This window comes from Falco peregrinus, chromosome 4 (assembly GCF_023634155.1).
Source record: "Falco peregrinus isolate bFalPer1 chromosome 4, bFalPer1.pri, whole genome shotgun sequence".
Classification (NCBI taxonomy): domain Eukaryota; kingdom Metazoa; phylum Chordata; class Aves; order Falconiformes; family Falconidae; genus Falco; species Falco peregrinus.
In genome coordinates, this window is record NC_073724.1 from 49,532,223 (window position 1) to 49,554,718 (window position 22,496).

General features: G+C 43.4%; 1 protein-coding gene and 1 long non-coding RNA gene across 3 annotated transcripts in view; both read left to right on the forward strand.

Moving 5' to 3' along the window:
- The first annotated feature begins 1,358 nt into the window (after window positions 1-1,358).
- Window positions 1,359-22,496, forward strand: part of SLC9A7 (solute carrier family 9 member A7) — an 80,038-nt gene continuing 58,900 nt past the window's right edge. For both annotated transcript variants that reach the window (XM_055802811.1, XM_055802812.1), the window contains exon 1: window positions 1,359-2,291. In XM_055802811.1, coding sequence (XP_055658786.1) covers window positions 2,027-2,291 — 265 coding nt within the window. In that variant the 5' untranslated portion in view covers window positions 1,359-2,026. The remainder of the gene's footprint in view (window positions 2,292-22,496) is intronic.
- On the forward strand, window positions 15,229-19,807 carry LOC129784353 (uncharacterized). Its single transcript, XR_008747006.1, has 2 exons — window positions 15,229-18,239; window positions 18,646-19,807. It is a non-coding gene; the product is annotated as an uncharacterized LOC129784353 (long non-coding RNA).

Genomic DNA, 22,496 nt, shown 5'->3' on the forward strand with positions numbered 1-22,496 from the left:
ACCGCCATTCAGCCTTTTATTTTACAACTTTATCAGCATTACACATACTTAGCACTGCTTCGCATACCTGTAGTCTGCTCTGAGGCCTTTAGGTTGTTATATCCTAAAGATACATATTATGTTCCATGTAGATTGTATATCCTAAAGATACACAATAAACATTTAGCAGCATAATGCTTTCATTACACCAGAAATGTTAATTTTGAATGTGAGATTTAATGTAAGGCAGTCTTGAGGCAATAATTTTTAATGGTTCATGTAGGTTTAAGAGCTAGGTCTTCAGGGCAAATTAATGCTTTTCATCTCTAAGAGGTTTACAAATGATGGCACTATCAATGCAAACTTTCAACCCTGCACAGTCAAATATTTAAAAGTAATTGCACATAATTATACCGGATTCTGAGGGCTGTTGAGAAGTCTGCATAAATACTATACTTAATATTGAGAAGTCTGCATAAATACTATATTTAAAAGGACAACATATAAACAAAAATGTGGATTTACATAGCTGTCATGTTGAAGTGTTTCTAAAAAGGAGTGTCCTAAACAAAAGCGTATGTGACAAGAGACAATTCCTGATCCACTGGCCAGAGGCTAGAAAGTTTGGAAGAGAGACTCTTGTAACTAGAGCACACCAATAAATACCATCTGAAATGGCCAGGCAGCAACGTTAAGAAAGAGGTCAGCACTAAAAAAGATAGGATCTGCCGTATAACTAATTAAACATGTGGCCAAAGGTATTCTGCTTTCTTTTTATGCAAAACAATGTCTAAAATACCTGTTAGAAGTTGTATTTGAAAATAATTCTGGGAGAAATGTTACAGGAGTAGAAATGTCAGCGCTGCTCACAGCACCACTGGGAACTGGGAGGGAATTCCTCTGGTAGACAAAGCACACTCCTGCTGAAACTGATAAAAACAAACAAAAAAACCCTCACAAAGACGAGTTTTACAGTGTTCCATATTTCTTTAAACCCAAACATTTTCACTACTCAGAATTCCTTGGTTTTTCTTTATTTCTCTCTTTTTTGAAAGGTCTGCAATTCATTAAAGAAAAAAGCTAAAGGAGAAAGTTCTGATGTTGCTTTGTTTGCAAAAAGCAGAAGTGACTTTTCTTTCCCTCCCCCGATTCGAGATGATTTTAAAACAGTAAGCATATGCTTTGGTTTTTGGTTGGTTTTTTCAATTTCAAATGAAAAATACTAACTAGCTGTATTAATTTCCTACAATTGTCTTGCTTCCTAGAAGCAAATCTCCAGTAGGATGTATTTGGATGGAAACCCCCAAGTTAGCAATTTGTGTTCAGTAAGTTTTCCTGTATCTGAGGAAGGAAAAAAATAATAAATAAAATAATAAAAAAATAATAAAGAAAAAGACAAGAAGAAACCCCGCGTGGGAAAACACTAGAGTGAGTATATTCTCACTCTTTTGGGAGGACTTTTGCAAGTTCAGGGACCCCGAGCGACCAGTGCCTGCGTTTGTTCCTTACTAGGTCCAAGGGAGACCACCAGCCGCTGGCCCGGCTCGGTCCCGGACAGGGTCAGAGCGGGCTCCAGGACCGTGATTTTCAACACGGCGCTGTGTAACAGCTGCTCACCGGCTCACGGTGCAACGGTCCGGCACCGGGACCGGCACCGACCCCACAGCGCTGCCGGCGCTGCTGGCGCCGCCGGGGCGTCACCCGGGGCTCCCGCAGCAAAACCGGCCCCGCGGCGGGATGGGGCGGGCCGGCTCCCACCCCCCTCGTCGCTTCACCCCCGCCGGGCAGGGACGGCCGGGCCGGGCCCGGGGCAGGGAGGACATCGAGCCCTCAGGGCGGGCGAGCCCACGCTGCCCGGCCGAGGCCGCCGCCGGCGAGGCTGCGCCTTTAAGGGGCCGGGGGAGGCGACGGCGGGCGGGTTCCTGTGCACCGGGGCCGCTCCCTCCCGCCGTCCCTCCTCCCTCCCCCGCCGGCCGGGTGGTGGGCAGTGCCCGCGGGCCGTCGCCGCGGGTGTGGGACGGGGAGCCGCGGCAGCCCGCCCGCCGCCATGGCTCTGTCCCTGCGCCGCCGGCTGCCGCTGCTCGCCCTTCTGCTGGCAGCCGGCGGGCTGCGGGCGGCGGAGCGGAGCAGCGGCAGCAGCAGCGCCATGGAGGAGCTCGCCACCGAGAAGGAGGCGGAGGAGAGCCACCGGCAGGACAGCGTGAGCCTGCTCACCTTCATCCTGCTCCTCACCCTCACCATCCTCACCATCTGGCTTTTCAAGCATCGTCGCGTCCGCTTCCTCCACGAGACCGGCCTGGCCATGATCTACGGTGAGTCCCGCCGGGGCCCCGGCACCGCGCCTCGGCCAGCGCCGCCCGCCCGCGCCTCAGCCCCGCTACACCCCTCCTCCCCGGGCGGGCGGCCCTTTCTGAGGGCCGCTGAAGAGGCCGCTGTCACCGCGGCAGGTGCCCGGAGGAGCCGGGGGCGGCGGCCCGGAGGCGGCGGCGGGCCCGGGTGCTCGGCCGCGCCCCGCCGTGTCGCCGCGCCCCCGCTGCCTGAGGCGAGGCGAGGTGCGGTGGCGCTGCGGCCTCGCGGCCCCCTCACGGCTGGCGGGCGGCAGCGCAGGGGTAGGCCGCGCCCCGCGGGGAGGGGGAGCCCCGCCGCGCCGCAGCCCGCCCGTGCCGGCGCCCCTGCAGCCCCCGCCCTCGCCGGCGCCTTTCCTCGGGCCGGGGGCGTGGAGGGGGGGTGGGTACGGCCCGCTGCCTCCCGTGCGGCGGCGGAGTGGTGTCCTGCGCCAAGGTGCGCCCTGCCGCCGTGCGCCGGGGCTGGAGCGGCCGCGCTGGCAGGGCACGGCGGCTGGGCAGCCCCCCGCCGCGGAAAGCCGCCGTGCTGGGGCGCTGCCAGCGAGCGGCGTACCGGGCCGCGCGGGTGTCGCAGCGGTGCCTTTGGGAAGCGCTATCTGGACGCCCTCGCCGTGCTGTGACACACCGTGTGAAACGTAGCGTGTTTAAACTTTCATGCTCTGGGGCTGGCTGCTGGCGTGCGGCTGTCACCGGTGCCCTGAGCCTGCTGGTTACCGGCTGGCCGCAGTGACACCCGGCGCCCTGGGCAGCGCCTACCGCTCAGCCTATGCTCACCTGGCGGAGCAAGGGCTGTACCGAGCTGGGTTTGTCCTCTGCGGCCCCTCTCCCCCCGGTGGATGCGGGTGAAGGGACAGCGAACCGCGCGGCAGAAGCCGTGCTGTCCCCGCGTTGGCGGGGCGGGTGGCGCGGAGGAGCCGGGCTGTGTCGGTGCCGCTCACGGAGCCGGGGCCGGGCTCCGCTGCCAAGTCGCGCAGTTGCATTTCGTGCGCGCTTTGCCAGGCAGACGATAAGCACTTGCGGTGAGGAGCGGCCATCCATTTTAAAAAACGATTTGTCTGCCGGCGATTGGCTGCTGCTGCGGCGCCGGGGGCGCTTTGTCTCCTCCGTGAGTTGAATCGGTTCCTGCTGAAACACCTACCCCGTGTCGGTCAGCATCAGCACATTGAGGGTAACCACGGATAAGAAACTCGGCCCTGAAGGGGAGGGGGGGAAAAGCGAACAGTTTCCTCCCTGATGAGTACTACAGCGCTTGAGAGCTATGTGATTGCTTGCAGAACACTGGAATTTTCCTCTGCTGATGCTTCTGCTAAACCATCCCGATTTGCTCTTAGTCACCGATCTCTTTGCTGCATTGCTGTGTGTTTCACATATGCTTGTTGCTGAAAACGGACAGATTAACAGTTGGGCATATATGTTAGTTATGCACTAGTGTGGTGATGCTTAGCAGCTGAATAGTGCTCAGGAGGTCGTAGATTAACTGTATATGTGCTGGTTGGAAGAGACAGGGTAAGGTGGTATTGAAAGTGTTGTTTAGGTATTACCCTGGTGTTGTCACCTTCAGAAAGTTCATTTGTGTCGTGACCATTTCAGTGATTTAGGTGGCTTAGTTTATGGTGGAAATCTTGTGTATGTGGGAGTGCTACTGTATGCAATACAAGTACCAGAGCATCAAGGGCATTTGGGTATGCATTTTGATAAGCTGTGTGGGAAACAAGAATTTGTTCAACGGCACAACTTCTGCCGCCTGTCATTAAACTCAAGTTAGTTGACTCTAATATCCAGTTCCTGATCCATGAAATGGATGCTATGTTCTCAATTTGACATAAAAGTGCTAAAATTGTGTATTAGGAAAAGCACTATACCATATCCCTTTCCACCCCACAGGCAGCACTGCCAAAAGAATGATTGGCTCAAGCCATTGCATGTTCTTGGTGTGCTCTTGCTTAAATAATTTTGTTTTCATAAATCATTCCTCAATACACTCACCTTCTAAATTAACCCCTTTAGTATACCAAAAATGTGCTCTTCTCCCTCCCGAACAAACTGACTCTTGCTGTGTCATGTTGAACATCCGAGGAAACATGTTTAGTGAGTTCAGTTTCTTTCTAGCCTGGTTAGCCTTCATGCTAGTAAAGCTCTGCTGAGGCCTGGCTTCACTTAGGCATTTTGCAGACTTTCTTTAGAGCAAAGAAAACAACATAGCAAGTGTCATGGTAACTGTCTGCTATACTTTTGATAGCCAGGCTTTATTCTTCAAATAGGGAGTTTCTCCTCTTCCTTCTTTGTCACTTAAAGGATAACAGTTAAATGGAGAGATGGCTTTCTATTTTGCTGATAACTTGGTATCTAGGAAATGCACTTTTTTCAAACTAGGTATGTGTTTGATCAGTCTGACTTAAACACAAAATCATAGCGCAATATTTCAACCAAAGAGTTTGTGGTCTTAAAAACATAAGTGTCTAGCATGAAACAGTTCTGAGTATCTAGGTGCTCTCTTAAAGATTTAATAACATGCTCTTGGTGTAGGCTCCAAACTCTGCATGCTAGGTAAATTTCACATGGTTTTATGGTCAAGTCTACAGCACTTCCACTATTTACACTCGGTTTTTCTAATGGAAGAATCAAAGTGTTTCTATCACAGCAGTTTTCAATGCTACCTGAGGAGGTGGCTTTTATTTACAGGAGAAATAAGCTAGCACTTCAGTGATGATTATTTTTTATCATGGAGACAGTGACCTGGGAAAAACTGGTTTGTTGCACCTAAAACCCCTCCAAAACCATTGGTTTCAAAGTGATGAATCTTTAGATGATTGCATTGGATCAAATACATATTTGACCTGAGCTGGTTAGAACTGTGGGTCTTGATGTCTGCTTGCTGCTTTTGCTCTTTAAGAAGAGGTAGTGGAGCTGGGTTTCTCTCTGGTTTGGTTTGGTGGTTGTTGTTTTTTTTTTTTTAATCTAGCCATGCTAATTTACAGTAATGTATGATGGGACCTCTTTCCTTGGGTTGTGGTAGACATTGGGTGGCATGACAGTGGCTTGAAATGGTGAGCAGAGAAGCTGCCTCCAGGCAGAGCTTTAACCAGCATCCAGGTTTACTGTGTTTTATATAACCATCATGCTAGCTGCTTTGATTGAAGTTAAAAAGTAATTGAAATCATTGTGGAGTCTTCCTGTGTTTATTATTTCCTGTGTTGTCACTGTCTCTTCAACAGAGTCACTGCTCGTCTGTCTGTATTATTCTGGTGTGTTAAATGTCTTTCTCTGGAAATGTCTGTTAACATGTGAAATAATGTGGAGTTTACATGAGTGTTTAATGACTTTCAGTGCTGCTTTTTTTTGTTTTTTGTGGTGTGCAACTTAAAATCATGCTTTTAATGAATCAGTATGAAAGTCACAGACTTCAGCAGTACATACTACTGGCAGCTGCGTACATGAAAGTGGAAGCAACCTAACTTCTTTGAGTGTCTTAAAGTACCTTGTGCCTAAAGCCTCAGGTTCAGGCGCAATGCTGATTTGAATTGATGATTCACTGTGCCATAGCACTGTGATTATCCACCCGCCATTCCACAAAGTGCATTTGGCTTGCCAAGTGCTAAACACAATTGAATTTTGGTCTTGAAACTTAAACAAGGGTGTTGCTCTGTGAAAGATGAATACCTGCAGAGGTTCTGCAGCTCCTCTGAGGGGAAAAGAAAAATCTAAAAACCAAACAACAAAACCGACAACCAAACTTTGGTGGCACACATATTCCAACTTGTGACAGCGATCATGATGCTCTCTTTTCTTTGTGCTGGTCTGAATCCCAAATGTTACATGTTGAGATGTTTTTTCCTGAGGAGGTTTAACTGTGTTTGGCAGGTTTCTCCACTCTCTGTTGGGGAGCATCCCCATGCGTTAGGGAGCCACAGGACATGGACCGTTCACCTTGAGAGTTTAAGGATGGCAAATGACAGTGGCTCCCTAGCACTCTGCTTTTTAGGAAGCAGCTATTTGGATGTGTGGATATGTCCCAGCAGCTCCAGTGGTATCACTCCCGTTAGGCAGTTAGTCCCCATGAGTGATAATTTGGGTAACTGGCAACCCACACATCAGCACAGGTGTCTGTCCTACCAGGTACCTTCTTAACTGTAGAGTTGTTCCAGAGCTGTCTGGAGGGCACACATGGTAGCACGGCAGGTAAAAGTAAGAGCAGAACTGGACTTGGGTAGAGAGAAAGAATAACAATGTATGAAAAGGCATATAAAACCTCTTTTACTTTTTGTGGGAAATCCAAGGTGAGAGGTAAATGTTCAGGATAAAACAATCAAATTTGTTCTGAAGTACTCTGTATCAGACTAAGTTTCTGAATCCGTGGAGCAGATACAGAAAAGGCTTATTTTTAGCTTATCTGGCTGCAGTACTCTCTTACGGTTCTAGTCTCCACATATGCTAGAGATGATATAAATAATGGCAGTGTTGGTATTTAGTAAGCCACTTTCACATAAGCATTCTAATACTAGATTTAGGAGTATAACTCTAAGTATCCAGTTTTGAGAACATTATTCTTTCTCTGGCAACCTGCTTGTTCTTCCTGGATATTTTTTTTAAGTAGCTTGGTTACAGGCTTTCAAAGTGAATCTTTCTCAGTTTGTTGGCATTCAGGATATTTTAATTATATTGAAAATCTTGTCTGTAAACTTGCTTTGTGGCCTGCAACTGGATGGAACTTATAATTTTATCTTGTGAGAGATTTTGGAAGACATGCTACGTCTTTGTAATTAACCTACCCGTATTTCAGATTTGCTCTTCGGGGTGGGGGGTGTAGCTGGATGGTTTATAAATTGTTAATGGTTCTGAAGTGTCTTTGGAGTACAATTTGGCTGTAGTTCTCAGAGCAGTGATTTTGTGTAGGGCTTCTTTTGGTGGTTGGGTTTTTGATGTGGTGGTTTTTTGTTTGGTTTTTTTTTTTGAGGGAGGGCAGTGGTTTTAGTAGCAATAAAGATAAATTAGTTCATTTTTATTTAACTTCAGCTTCATGAGATATTCTATCAAATGGGCACCAGAATACCCTTCTGATCACCAGAATGAGCCAAAGAAGAGAGAAATGTCAGTCCCGGACTTCCTCTATGTGAGGAAGCCTTTGGTGACATAACTGGCTGTTAAAGCTGGTACTGCTCTACAACACTACGTGGTTGTAGGAACCGGGCAGAGGCTGAAGGGGAAGGTGTTCCTTTGCATGTACTATAATTCTCATCTGAATTAGAAAGTTATCACAAACAGATGCCAGTTCTGTAATAATGAACAGCTTGCACACGCGCTTGCCTTCTGCTCCTGTGTGCGTGCTCAGTGACTGTTTGTGTTGATAGGAGAATGCTGAACTGAGGGTAGGTAACCTATCTGGTGTGCAAGCTGGTGGTCAGACAGTGAGGTGGTCCTGCAGTGTATGACAGATTAGTGTTGCTCTTGTCTGGGCCCTGTAGGAGCTTGAGATTTTCCTTTTCATTTCAGAAGGTTTGTTTTGCAACCATTTCCAATTTTTCTTTGCTACCTTACAATAGAAATATGACTTTAAACAGGTCCTTCAATGAATCTTCCTGAAACAACACAAGGACTGAGCTCCTCTGTAGATGCAGAGTGTCTGCAGCTACTCCAGTAGCTTCTGCTTTTGATGCAGGTAAGAAAACAGAAGGGGATGCTGAGGGAGTGTATAAAAGCTTTCAAGTCCTATAGGATGCCAGAGCTGCTTCCCAGGTACTGATGGTGTTCCCATCTCAGTGCTGCTCTACTTAGTCATTGGAGCTCTGTGTAGTTTTGGGAGGAGGTAGATGGGACAAATCAGGTCTGGGTTTTCAGCTGTCTCCTTTCCGTTTGGTAAGTTAGGCCTTTGTTTTATGGATGATCATGGAAGGGTAATAGGGAGCACTTCCTTGGCTATGGTGACAACTGGCATGTGATCTTATCTCTTGAGTTTCACAATACTGCATTGGCTTATACCTTATGCAAAACAGAATGAACAATTCAGATAGTGTTCTTTCCAATACTTAATTAAACAAAGTTATGCTGGACTGAAATGATTCTAGCTGTGCCTTCTATTGCAGTATGTCTTTTATAGACCTTTATCACTTTCTGTGCTATAGAAAGATTAGAGCATCTTAACACTGAAATCACCTTCACCCAAAGCAATTACCCACACAGCAGTAAGTGCCTCTGGTTCATCTAGACAACTGGTCCTGAGCAGCATTTAGGTGCAGGAGTGCAACCTGTGAAATGTATTTCTAAACTACTGCATGTCCTGGGCTCACTAACAGACGTGAAACTCTAAACTTCTGCTGCGTAGGCTCCCAGCACAACTGGAAAAAAGTATAAGCATTACCTCTGATGTGGTGGGGCCCAAACTCTCCCTTGTCAGGGCACTGGCCTTGCCTCCAAACTGGGATGGTGTTCTGTAGCACACACAAATAGCTCTGGAAGCAGGGATGGGAAAGCACGATTCCCTGTGTCAGAAGTGTCACAGTTCAGCTAGTTGTGCTCCTCTTGTGTCCTCTGTCCCCACAAACCTCAATTTGTGGGTGCATAACAGCCCTTTTCCCCCATCCTTCCTTCTGGAAGTCCCTTTACTGACCTATTCTGTAGAGCAGCTCAAGATGACATCTTGAGGAGCTGGTTGAAAACTTTCCCTTGCGTCTGGTAGGGAGATGTTTTCAACACCATGCCCTGCTATCTGAACCACCATTCTCTCCATTAGGTAGAGGTGGCAATATCTACCCCCCACTGATCTAGAAACCAGAAATCTGAAGCAGGGGCCACAGGTCAACCATGAGTAGGGAAAAAAAAAAAAAAAAAAAAGAAAAAAAGATAATCCTCAGAACTATGGTGTGCTATAGGACACTTGCTGCAGTCCAGAACTATGTATCTTGGCCTGTTAGGGGCTAGAAGCAAAAAATAGATTGCAGTTCCTGTCTAGCCCTTTAACAGGTGTTGGGTACCATGGATGCTCTTTCCTTACTCATTTGCTGACTGCTGTGAGTCCAGCATCCGGCACTGCGCTGTTGAACTGTCCCTGTGTGTTCAGGAGACAGCCTCAGTATTTAATTCAAGCCTATTGTTTCTACTCTGACAAGCCAGAAATACCACCTTGTAGGCTTAGTTTTTTCATTATTTTTTTTCAACAGTCCTTATTTGTGACTCAGGATTACTGCTTTATTCCCATTTGATACTGAATATAGCCTTTCTCCCCCTGCTTTAGACTAAATGATGCCTATACTGAAAGAATGCGATACAATTTTTTTTTCAGGATATTTCTCTTGAAGAGGTTTTCATGTTGTAAAAAATACACAGTTGTTCTCAGCAGATCAAATCTTTTCTGTGTCTACAGAGATGGGTAGTTTATCTCAAATCCACTGTAGTACCTGCCATTAAAAAGCACTTCAGCCTGCAATTAACCAAATGGGAAAGGGAGAAAAGAGAAATGGTATGAAATGGCCTTCGAAAGCTGTGGTGGAAGAAGCTGGTTTGCGTTGGGTTGGTTTTTTTTTTTTGGTTTTTTTTTTTTATCAAGGAGAAATAGTTGAAGTCTCCCTCTCAATTAGAGTAGAGGAGATGGACTGTTCTTAGCCAATGGAGGTGTGTGGTTTCTGTGCTTGCTTCCTGGCTTCAGTATTTCATGTTCATTTTCAAAGGCTGGGTTTAAGCTCTGCATTTCTCTTGATACAGCTGTGTGTGTGAGCAATGCATGGAAAAAGATTGTACCTGGTAGGTCTATCCTGGCAAAGCTCTTGTAGGTGCAGCACTGCTGCCAGGAGGTGTCTGTGGGCTTGCCTACACCACTACGCAGGATGGTCCAGCAATGGGGTAGCTGTCCTGCCCCTAATGCCATGCTTGCAGTTCTGCTGTAGTCTGGGCTACTTCTCCATAGCTGTCATTTTCTCTGCATGTAGGTTGTTGTGGCTTTTTTCTAAGAAGAAAATTAATTCTATGCCAGCTGAAATCAGGATGTAAGTGTGGGGTTGGTTTGGTTTTTGTGTTGTTTTTTTTATTTTATTTTATTCTAAAATGCCCCTGTCCTGTTGAAATAGGTCTGTAGCAAATGGTTTTAAAGGCAGCTGGATGTCACTGAAATACCTGGTGCAAGCTCTAAGTGCACATAATGAATGTATTATTAGTTCCTCCTCTGTTACCTTGTAAGCCCCTTGGAAGGGGCACTTTGAACAGCAGAGCTGTGAGTCTGATGGACACCTGGGTTTGCTGGCTTTGTGAAAATGTTTAAGTAAATTATGCTTATTCTGAATGCCATGCTTCTCCATAGTTGTTTTCACTTCTCACTTATGCTTAAAAAATATAATTAGTACTGAGGAGGTTTGTGGGTTTTTTTAAAAGTAGCTGCTCTCTGACTTGTTCTGCTTTTTTGTTATGAAGTTGGGGGACTATTCTTAACAAAAAAACCACAAGGGTGGAAACAAAGGAGCATGTATAAATGTATTCTAAAATGCAATTAACATGTCTGTATAAGATGACAGTCTTCAATGTGCTGTGTGTGGATGTGCAGTGTATGCACCTGCAACTCTTGCCGTCGGTAGCTAGCTGAAGAGAAAGCTGGCTTGGTGTCCCCTGTGTGTGATATTTGTTCCTGTGTCAGCTCTGCAGCAGGGCAGGCTGCGGCCATGATTAGTGCCAACGCAATGGGAGGGTAGTCATTGCTTCTGAGGCTTGGATGCTATGCCATTAGTTCAAGAATTGGAATAAGTATGAAAACTGATGTTAACCTTTTGCCATTGCTTTGAATATGAGATACTAATAGAAAGATGTTGTAACTGATGATAGTTTAAAAATATCAAGTATCCCACACGGATATGACTAGCTTCTGATTTGTTGTCTTTGAGTCCATTAGAATGGATACTCTGTTTCCACACTAATTTTGAGAAATTATTTTTTCCCCACTTAATGCTTGATATCAAGTCCTTCAGTAGTGAAAGCGGACCTGCATTTAAAGTGTCATATACCTCTCTGCTATTGTTTTTACTGCTGCACAATCCTTCCTATTTGCTCTTTCCTTCATGTCAGATTTCATTGTGCTGACTGATTGTGTAATAAGCTTTCTCCTGGGAATAGTTTCCTTATCCATGAGACAGCTTGACTGTTCTTCCTTAAATTGCTGCCTTAGTGAGTGAATCGTTAGTGTTTAGCTGCAGAATTTGCCCTTTCTTGCACCTGAGGAGCTTGCTTTATAGCCTTTGCTGAACATGCAAGTCACCTGCTATGGAGTTGGACACTTGCCCCATCCAAAAATCTGCTGAGGCCGGAGATCACATTTACATTCCCTGTATATCCAGTACTGTTATTTGCAGTCTTAGGGTCTGGCTGTTTTTGTAGTTGAGTTACAAATTGTACTTCTATATACTGTGAAGTACTAAAAAAAAAATAAAAAAAATTACATTTGGAGAAGTAGAGGCTTCTTCTGGGCATGTTTGAAAGTGATCGGGTTGGCTTTTTCATATAAAGACAATCATGAAAGACCTAGCTAGATTCTACCTAATTGGTACTGTATTTGCTTGTCTGTGTATAAGCAGTGAAGTTGATAACCTAAAGTATTTGAGAGAGAATACAATTCATGCTTTGTGTTTATTGGGAGATACCATATTTAAACTTGTTATTCTTGGCCTAAAATACCAACTTATTTCAGCTGGCTTTTAGCTTTGCTGTGTAATTGACTCTTTCTAAGCAGCCTTTAGAAGCTGGACTCAATAGAGGAGTTTGAACTGGCAAACGGAGAGCTCCTTGGCTAGTCGGGAGGGATGTACCACCTGCGGTGGAAGAGGGGCATTCATGGGAGATGTGAGGCAGCGCATGGAGTTGGCATCTCCTGCTACACTGCAGTTCTGTAGCTGCTGGAAAATACAGGAATAAGCACGGAGGAAGAAAACTAGTGTAAAGGCTTATTCCTGTTGTGCAAGTGCCACCTGATTGATTCCTCCTGGGTTATCTTTTGATATTCTAGTTGAATATTATGTAATGTTATATATTAAGAGCAGAGGAGGGTGACTGTATGTGACCTTCTACAGACATGTCTGACAAGGTTGTCTGTAGCATCCTTTCCTGGCTCACAGAATTGAAGTGGGCACTTCTGCTTGTTTAGCTTGTCTTGAAGCTTTATACTTTAGGAGTTGTGGCTGCTGCGCAGCATAAGAGGTATGGTTTTGTCATACCTGTCTGCAATACTGGTGTCTTGCAGGGAGCATATTCCCACCAGACACTGTTTACAGTGTCATTCTTGGGAAGAGGTGAGTATTTTGAAGGTGTGATGATGTGAGTGAAGTAGCCTTAATGCTGGAATAGACTTTCATATGGGCAACTGAGTGTCACTACGGTGTTTCAGCCTAACCGCTATTGCTTTCCATCTCTCTGTGGCAGTATATCTAATTTGGCAAATTTTGTTTATGAAGCTTTTTATCTCTAGAAAATATTAACCTTTTTTCAACCTTGTTCACAATGTGTTTACCTGCTCAGCCCCAGACGCATTCTTCAGACTTCAGGAGCTTGAATGGAAACGTTGTGTTTCTCTACCAGATTTAATATTTCTCTGAAGTTCTGACTTACCAAGTTCTCAGGGAGTTTGCTACTCCCAAGTCTGTCCTTTTGGGAAGAAGGAGCCTCCTTAGAACACAGACTTCTTTGGCTTCCAAAAAATCAAGTGGGTGATCATCCTCCTAATGAACTCTTACAGAGATTCATGGACATAAAATCTTCTCCTCAGCTCTCCATGGCTGAAGAGTTAGTGAGTGATTTTCTAATGGCGACCTGCTTGTTAAGCTGCAGTGACTAAATATAATTGCAGCATACTCAGTTTTTACGTTTGCCTGTATGAAACAGAAATGTCAACATAGATACCTTGGTGACACCTAGTACTTGATTATGTCCCCCTTCCCCTCAGGGAACCATAAAAAGAGTTTGTTGTTCTTGTTTGAAAGTGCTTGAGTGCATTTATTTCAACATTTTCAGTTTCGGACCCTCATGGTTTTGGGATCTCTTCCAAAATGTAAAACATGGGACAGTTACACTTCTCATTCTTTGTACTTCAGACATAAACACTTAATCTCTTTGCATCAGGTGCTTATGATGTCGGAAGTGTTTTGTCAACAATTATCAGGGATAGGGGAAACTTTGCATTACATTTTGTGTGTACATATGACAGAGCCCCTCTCCCCTCTCCTAGAGACTGGAAGGTAGGGGCAGGAGGTGTGAGCACAATCTACTTTGTTTTTATGAACATTTTTTTTTAGCCTGTTGAAGCTAAGGTCCCGTCTGCCCATCAGGACCTCAATCTTTTAGGTAGGTACTGCTTAAACTTATAGTTATGTCCTTAAAAGCAAAACCAGACAAACAAATTAAAAAACTGCCTCTGAAGCATTTGGGTTGCTACCCTCACTGGGCAAAGTCATAAGTTGTCTCTTCTTCTCTGTTACCAGACCACATGCTGTTTTTCTGTTAGATGCTACCTGTTCCACAGCTCCGAGAGAAACTAGACTTCCCCAGAAATTTGGAGGATGGAAAGGAGGTTACCAGAATTCATATAGATACCCTCTTACATGGGGGTGAGGGGTCCCCCTTACTTCATATGTGAGGTGTTGATACAGATAAATCTTGCGCTCCAGTGGTTCCTGTGGGTTTGAGTATTCTTTTCTGGTTTTGTCTTTTAGCTCTCCTGGAAGAAGTACTTTACTTTTTCTGTGAGAATCACCTAAAATTCCTTCCTTGTTTTTTCTCTGCTTCTCTCCAAGGTGCATCCAATAGCTTATCTTAGCACTGACAACCTGGATTCCTTTCTATGTATCAGACCTACCGTTCTTTTTCTTTCCCCAGTCTAAACTAAAAATCTTTGCTTGCTTCTCTACCTCTTGGGAACATGTCGGAATGGGCTTAAGCTCAGAATGGTTGAAATAACTTGTCGTATTTGTCTTCCTGCTACTGCAGTCTTCTCCATTATTTAGGCAGGTTCCCTGAGCACTGTTGAAATTACCTGTACCTTGTCTTCACCTGTGAGCTATTTAAGCTGTGCAGGTTCTTTCTAGGTAACATATATGGAAGATATGAATTCCTATCTCTTTTTACACACCCACAGTCCAGGCTTTCATTGCAACATTGATTCCTTTGACATTCTGCTTCTCAAGGCATGTGAGAAGTATTGCATTCAGATTAAACTTTTGCTGTTTGTTATAAGTAACTCTTCCCTCAACCCTCTCCTGCTTTGTTGCTGTGTTCTCAGCTGTCCTCCTCATTCTGTGGGTATTGGTTTAGATTTTTTTTTTAATTAATGCTATATGAATTGGTGGTTTTGTGAAGTGAAAGGTAAAGATGCCACTGTCTCTAGGAATACTTAATTATAAAAAGAATTAAAGTAACATTGTTTAAATTGCTAATAGGCTCTGTCAAAAGCAAGATTTACTTTTCAGTCCCTGGGCTTCCAAAGAAGGCTTAAAGTTTTACTCATGGGCAAAGTACAGATTGCTCAGCTATAAGAAGAAAGTTTGGACCACTGATGACTATTTACTACCAGGACTATGTTACAGCATTTTCTTGAGATGGTAACTGAGGAAATTTGAGTTAATCTGTAACACTGATATAATGAGTTTGTAAAAAATAGTCTTTTAGTGAATCTAATCTTCTGAGATTTTCAGAACCCTTAATTACAGAAAATGGCAATACTTAAGAACAAAAGTCGGCAGCTTTTGTAATGATGGCAAAGTGCCAGAACCCAAATGATGCAATATCTGCATGGTGTTTTCTGAATGCTGGGATCCTTGAACTGGTCACATTTCTGTGCACGTGTGTGCACCCACATACAACATGCACGCCTCAGAGCTGAAATACTGGCTTTCCAGAATAGCCTGTTCTTGTGTAATACTCTGTATCTGAGCATGGGAACAGTTTTCTGATGCTTCACTTGATTTGAAACAGTATTTCCTTGCATTCCATTTAGTATAGAAAATGCACCATTTCACATGTGGAAATGGTAATTTTTTTCTAATGACATCACAGAAACTTGTGAACTAAAGGCATTTAGGTGCCCTCTTTCTATTGTCCTGAAATATGACCTGACATGAAATATGTTTTATGGAGAACATAAAAGGTCTGTGGATCATATGTTGAAATAAATACATGGTCAATGGCAATCTGATGCATCTTAAGTAATTATTAAGTGTACTTTTAAATTTGACAATTCTCACTATAGGTGTTTACCATTACATTGTATTTGCCTTACTGGCTGAGAAACTCAAAACAGCTGCTCATTGACAAACACAGATTTGTGAGACGTTTCTTAGCAGGAAGGGGTTTTGCGTGGTTCAGAGGCACTGGGCTAGTGTGAGCAGGGGGTGTTCTGGGGCTGTTAAAAGGGGTTGGGAAGTCCTTACTGATTCCTGTTAATAGCTGTTTGCCAGAGGTCCATTCCATAACGCTGGGCTTCAAAGTTAAGGAGAATTCAATTGAAATCAATATCCTATTTATAAAATATCTTGGAAAAAAGCTCACTATCATGCTATAATGTGAACTGACCAAGTTCAATGGGCTTGTGGTTACAGCTGGGATGTCACATTTGCAGGACACGTTCTGCTACAAGTGGCTGTATTGACCAGGAAAATCTACCTATGACTTGGGGTTTGATGTGCTTGACTATCAAGTGATTTTGTTGTAAGCTTCAGTGAAGAAATCAGCCAGTACTGAAGAAGTTGCAGAACAAATGGCTGGGGTAACAGGTATCCCAAGGAGAAATGCTTGGCTGAATTGTGTCTGTGGAGAGAGATTTAGCCAAGGAGAAAGACAGTGGATTCAGTCAAGCTTATTGAAATGGGCTGAGAGGCTGACTGTGGATGTAATAATGACTAAAATACTATGACAGAAGTATTCTGGAGGGATAATTTTTTTTTTTTTTCAGGGGTGACAACAATATCTGAAATCAGAAGCTTTCCTGCAAGGAATAAAAAGATTCTGATTACTGGTCTGAGCTTTTCATTGCTATTTGGCAGACCTTTCTACATAGTCTGTGGGTCACAGTCCAGTAACCTCAAGTCTCTGAGGTGATAAATAGGAAATCCTGAAAAAGAACACTTTCCCTCAGGAACTTAACTGGGGAGGGTGTTTCTTGCTGCAGCTGGGGTTAGTCTGTTGTTGTGGCATACATTCTCAGAAGTCGCTGTCGGCTGCACCATCTCTGAACTGCTAAAACTATATTGCTGAGCCCATAAAAGTGTTTTTAGTTATGCATTTACACTGCTGCTTTTTTCTTTGTACTCCTACTTGTTCAGCACTTGTGAAGGGATGGTATGATAGCAGGGAGCAGGGGAGCGTTTGGGCCAGTGCTCCTTGTCAGACTATCATCAGTTAGGATGCAGTTTCTCTCAATACCTGTGTATATGGATGGATAAAGAAAGTGTATGTATATACAGCTCCATGAAATACCATGTTAGCATCCAAGCATTGTAAAGCCATATTTTTTGCCACTTGAAGATGGAAAATTAGTACTGCATCTGAAGCACCCAACAGAAAAGGCTTGCTCAAGGCTTCTCAGGAAACTCACTGTGGAACTTGGATTGTAAGCTGTGATTCTGTCCTTAGTGATTTCCACCAGTGTCATCTCCTCTCTCTGTGGGGGGAAAGCAGAACCCTCTGCTCTGAAGCAGTTGATGCTGTGCATGCTCTTTGCTCCTGTAATGATTGTATAGGGCCCAAACTAAACATGATCTGACTTTGCATATCTCAGCTGTGCCTGTAACATGTCCGCTATTTTTGCTTATAGTAGCTGTGCAAAGCAGGCAGTCTGCTGTGTGCCTGACCGAGCTGTGAGTGCTAGAGAGCGTGTGGGTGCTGGAGTGCCCCTTCCCCATTGTTGAGTTCTAACCTGGTACAAAGGCGTGTGAGTGGCTTCTTGTGCCTTTTTTCTAGGTAACAGTTATAAGGAGACCTGATTTTTTCTTTTTTTTTTTGGATGGATGTCTGAGTATTGACAAAATGGTTAACTGGGGGTGGGTGTGTCTTGGGCTTTTTGTGGTGTTTTTGATGTTTGTCATGATTGTCTTAGTATTGGGTATTGTGTGCATTACTCATCTCATAGGATCCGCTTAGTCCTTTACTTCAGCTTGATTCAATGCAAGATTTTTAGTTACTGTTGTGATCAGAGAATTGTGGGACTTAGACTTCTGGAAAAGATGATCTTCTGCTTAGAGAGTAACCAAAGCTGAAACCAGTGCTCAAAGCAAATATTTTAGTAGTGCCCAGTCATTATGCTGGTTTCTGAATGTAGAGATTTTATACATTTCATGATGTTACTTGCCAGATTTTTTTTAATTGTTATATTTGTGGTCTAAAACTTGGCTGACTGCAGTCTGAGGAGTGTGTTCTCAATGATCTGGCAGTTCAGTCTGTCTGCATTTAGCATGAGTAATAGGGCACACACCTTTTGCCTGTGTTTTGTTGTTAAAACCATCCAGAAGATGACACTTTCTCCTGCACCTATCTGGATCTCAACTTGAAATGTTATGGTGACAATGATAATGCTGTACTTGTCCTCAAAGTTGTTCTCTTCCAGAAGGAAATGATAGGCTAAATAGTCTGCTTGCTTCCTTATGATGATTAACTCTGATCTTGTATACCTGTGGGCCTAATAGCTAGGTAATGCTTTACTGTAAGAAGCAATTATCCAATTTGCTTTTCCATTTATTGTTGCTTAACCTGCTCATGTTTCATAACAAGTGTTTTTGCTTAAATTGATACAGCTTGTTAAAAGCCTTAAAAAAGGCAATGGATGTGTATTTACTGGGTTGTATTATCTATTGTGTAATTTATTTTTAGAATTTGGAAGACAGTTTTTCACTCACACTGGGTTGTAGCAAAAGCACCTTGCAGCTGGTTTGCCTGCTGCTGAGGGAAAGGCTTGCTGAAGAGGTAAGTCTTTCGAGGTCCTTAGCGTGAATAGGCATTGCAGCAGTAATTTTTCTTTTCTCAAGATCTACTTTAATTGCTACAGCTTCAGAACATATCATTGTCAGGAGCTGACATGAACATACTTTCTGTACAGAAGCAGCAGAATGCCTCACAGTGCCTGCCACAGCATTTCAGCCTATCCATAACCTCATTTTATTTTTGTCATTCCTTCTTTCTGTGAGCTTTTGATCCCTAGACACAAAGGAGTGGGGAAAGGTAGTCTTTCTGTGTATTTGGGAGGGAGGGTGCTGTGAAACAACTTTGTACAAAAACACTGCAGGTTGTGAAATAACTGCATTTGAATGATGTAGTGCTTCGTAAACCCTTTTTGACTCAGTTTCCACCATTTTCCTGTTTTGTTTTGAAGAGTGTATGTTTTCTAGCTGGCCATTGTACAGATCAGCAAATCTTCAGTGCATGCTCAGAAAGCTTGGATTTTCTTTGGATGGATTTTCATTATGGCCCTGTTACTGTTATTTACAATCTAAAAGAAAGCTTCCATTCATAAGGATTACTGCATCTGCGAAGGATGAAGAATAAGCGGGGATGATGAACTCCAGCGGTCGTGAATGGATAGATTGTCCCTGGCATTTGTTCAGTTGTCAGTATATTGTGAAGTATTTGGGCTGGAAAAAAATGTTAGCTTTGGGTAACATACTTGTTTTATTAAAAGCACAGTAAAGTACTCGAAGAGAGTGTATTCTGAGACAGCATGTGATGTACTAGCATATCTTCTGAAGTGTGATTGATTGATTAATTTCTCACTAAAAGCTTGTAACTTTAGACTTTAATTCTATTTTCCATTGCTAACTGCGCTTGTCTTGTCAGACAAGCCTTATCGAAAAGACTTTCTCAATTCTGAGTGGAATGCTGCTTTGTATTGTGCCGGGAGCACTGAAGAAGGAAGACCTTGCTGTACTGGCTGAAGACCAGAGTTGATTTCAGAGTCTGAAATGTTCCCTTGTGTTTGCAAATATAAATAGTACTGTGACCAAGAGTTGTGTGCCTTCAGGTTCCACTTTGTCCCTGTCATGGTATGTGGTAGAAAATGCAGGTTTTTTCCCAGGGTGTTCTGATAAAGCTCATTAGTGGTTCTATCCTCAGTGGTACTAGTCCCTTCTAAATACAGCGTTAATGAGGAGTAAATGGTCCCTGGGCAGTTGCTGTACTCTTTACCTAGCATGCAGCACTTAGCAATGCTCCAATATCACAGCAACTAAATAACATCTCACCTTACCGGTTTGCCCTTGCTAGAACAATCTGATTCAACTATTACTAACACTTTAGATAGATAAAATATTAGAAAGCTAGTACAATGTAATTTGAAATAACAAATTGGAACAGGATTGTTTGGTAAAGCATTTCGCAGGGTGTGCATACCTAGTGTGGCAGGCACCGACTGCAAATCAGAACAGACATGTCTCTTGTGACTGACTGGGGCTTCTGATTCCATTGCTACTAGCTGGTCTAGCAACTGCACAAACCAAACATAACTGCTGTTAATATTGTATTAAAAAATATAACACTTGTGTGGGTGTTATTTATTGCACACAGTATTAATATTCTCGTCTGAAGATGGGTTTTGTGCCTTTTGGTTTTCACTATGGAATCTGTTTTGGTTGAGTCAACAAGCAAACCCAGGGACTTCCATACAGCTGCCAAAGCGGCAAATGTTAGTAGTGCTTTTTTGAAGACATCTACAGTTAGAGAGAACCTTTCCTGAGTGGTATTTTGCTAGTGACAGTTTGTTACAAGTGACAGGTCTTGCATAAAGAGCTTTTGAATAGCAAACTGAGCTTGAAAATAGCAGCTATTTGAGATACATTATTTAGAGGGAGGGAAGCAAGGGGGAGAAGATTTTCCCTTGATGAAGACATGGTGCTATATAAGCCATCTAGGTGCAGATTTTGAATACTGTTTTCTTCAGACTTCCAGTGAAATTATTTTGCTTGTAGTTGCCATCTTCAGGATCCTTGGTAGTAGTAGATTTGAGCACACAGTGATGTGCTTTCTTGCAGACCTGTGCTAATGTATGTGTGTTCCCTGGTTTGATGGGAATTGGTGTGACTGTTTCCTGACATGAGAACACCACTCATCAGCAAAAATCATGGATGTCAATTGACTATTTGCACTTCTGTAGGCATCAGTTGTCCAGTTATCTGTCAGGCTGAATTTGCATCGCTATAGTTATGTCACAGATTTTTTTAGGTTTTTTTTTTATGTTCCTATTTTATGATTTTGGTAGGTTACATTGAAGGAACTGGCCTGTGTAGAACATTTGTACGAACCTACTTTCATGCTGCCTCTGGCACAGAAAATCGAATAACAATTTCCAATATTTATTATATCCCATGGCCATGTGGACTCTTGGGGTATTTAACCAGGTGTCTTGGAAACTGCAAAAGCAATGACTATCACACTCCGAATTTGTACTGGACCAACCTGTGGTCTGCTTGTGTCCACTCTAAGAAAATGCATCATCATTTTCTTGTGTCAGTGTACCTTACCCTGCCTCAGCTTTAGCTGTGCTAGCCCACCTTGTTCTTTACCTTGGGCTTGAGGATACTGTGTTTCTAGCGGCAATTAAGGTCAATTCCTAGATACTGTTGGTAGATGGAGGGTGCCCAAAACAGAAAATGACCTCATGCAGTTGATTTGAAAGGTCTACACTAATCACAGTGTTGTCTCTACTTAGCGTCTGGAAGAGAGCTTGTATGTGTATATGCAGCTGTTACCATGTAACACATCTCTATAAAAGTTTTCTTCCTTCTTTCTATTCTTTGGGAGTATAATTGCTACTCTTGGGGGTTCACACAACTGTTAAATTCTGTGATGTGTTTGCAGGGAAGTGCTGTAACTCCATTTTGCAGGTAAGGAGTTGTGGCAAGGAACAAGATCAAAAGCATTCATTCAGTCTCTTTTAGTTGTCCCTTTTTGATGCCTGTTGTTGGGATTTTCTTCTCTTTATGCTCCCAGATATGCTTTTCCGTATCAGTGAAGCTTGGAAAGCCCACTAAAAAGCAAAAAGTCACTTGTGGTTGTTTGCATCACCCGGAAGCTCTTATAAACTCAAGCCTGGAATCTGACTCTGCAGACAGAATGGCTTTCCTTTAAGGCTTTGTCACTCTTGGAAGAGACCCACCTTGCTAATATCTCTTCCAAATTTTAATAAACTGGACATAGTCCAAGTGCTCAGCAGCTTCCTCTGAGTTGTAGCAGGTCCAATCTTAGAGTAAATCTAAGATATGTGTTGGAATGAGGCTGGATCTCATGTTTGAGCTGTCTAACCCAGTGCAATGTTCTCGTGTTCTGCCTGCTGACTTCTGGGAGCGGTGAACAATTTTCTGAAGCAAACTGAAATAAAGTTTATTGTGCTGCGTGTGCAAAGTGGAACACTTCAGTTTGCCTTAGAAAACTGTGTTCTGTGCAAATACGTATGGTTGGAGTGAAAATAAAGTAATGGTAGCAGTAATGGAGAGAAAAGACAAGTCAGGGGATGCAGCTCAATGCAGCTTTTGTTACAGCTTCTTTGCACTTTGCTTCTTGGTGAGCATTTTTGTCTTTGCTTCTACCAGCCTGTCATCACTCAGCCTTCTTCCTCTCTTTCTGAGCTTGTCATCACCCAGCCTTCCTCTCACTCTGAGCTATGTCATGGTGCCCTCCTTGCTCCAGCATCTGTGGGCTTTCTGGTGTCCCATGAGTTTGTTTTGTAGTTTTGATCAAGGTAAATATAGAAGCCTAGGTAAATACCGAGAACTTTTTCTAATCTTTCATAACCAATGGCAGAACTGTGATGGAAGCCTCTTTGGAGAGACTTGTAAGCTAATTCAGCTTTTTCTTTCTAGTGTAGTAAGTGATTGTTTTAACAGCTACAATACAGAGTCTTTTCTCAGTATTGTCACTTGTTTCAGAAGTCTTGACTTTGAGTTCCCTTTTAAAAAAAACTTTTATGGAGGTCTTTACCTAGTCTTTCACAGCAAATTTATTTTAAAGTACAAGCATTAATAGGGATAGGATTTAAGCCTAGAAAAATAACTTGTCCAAATTTTATTTGACAGAACTTGCCTTGCTTTATGAGACATTTCCTCAGAAACTGGAACTGTGAAATGTGGTAGTTCTGATGGAACTATTTTCTACTCCTTGTCTGCAAAAAATGAAGTTACTTTCATGCAAACATGCTTTCTGCAAAATCTGCAGCAACATTAGATGAGGATACCA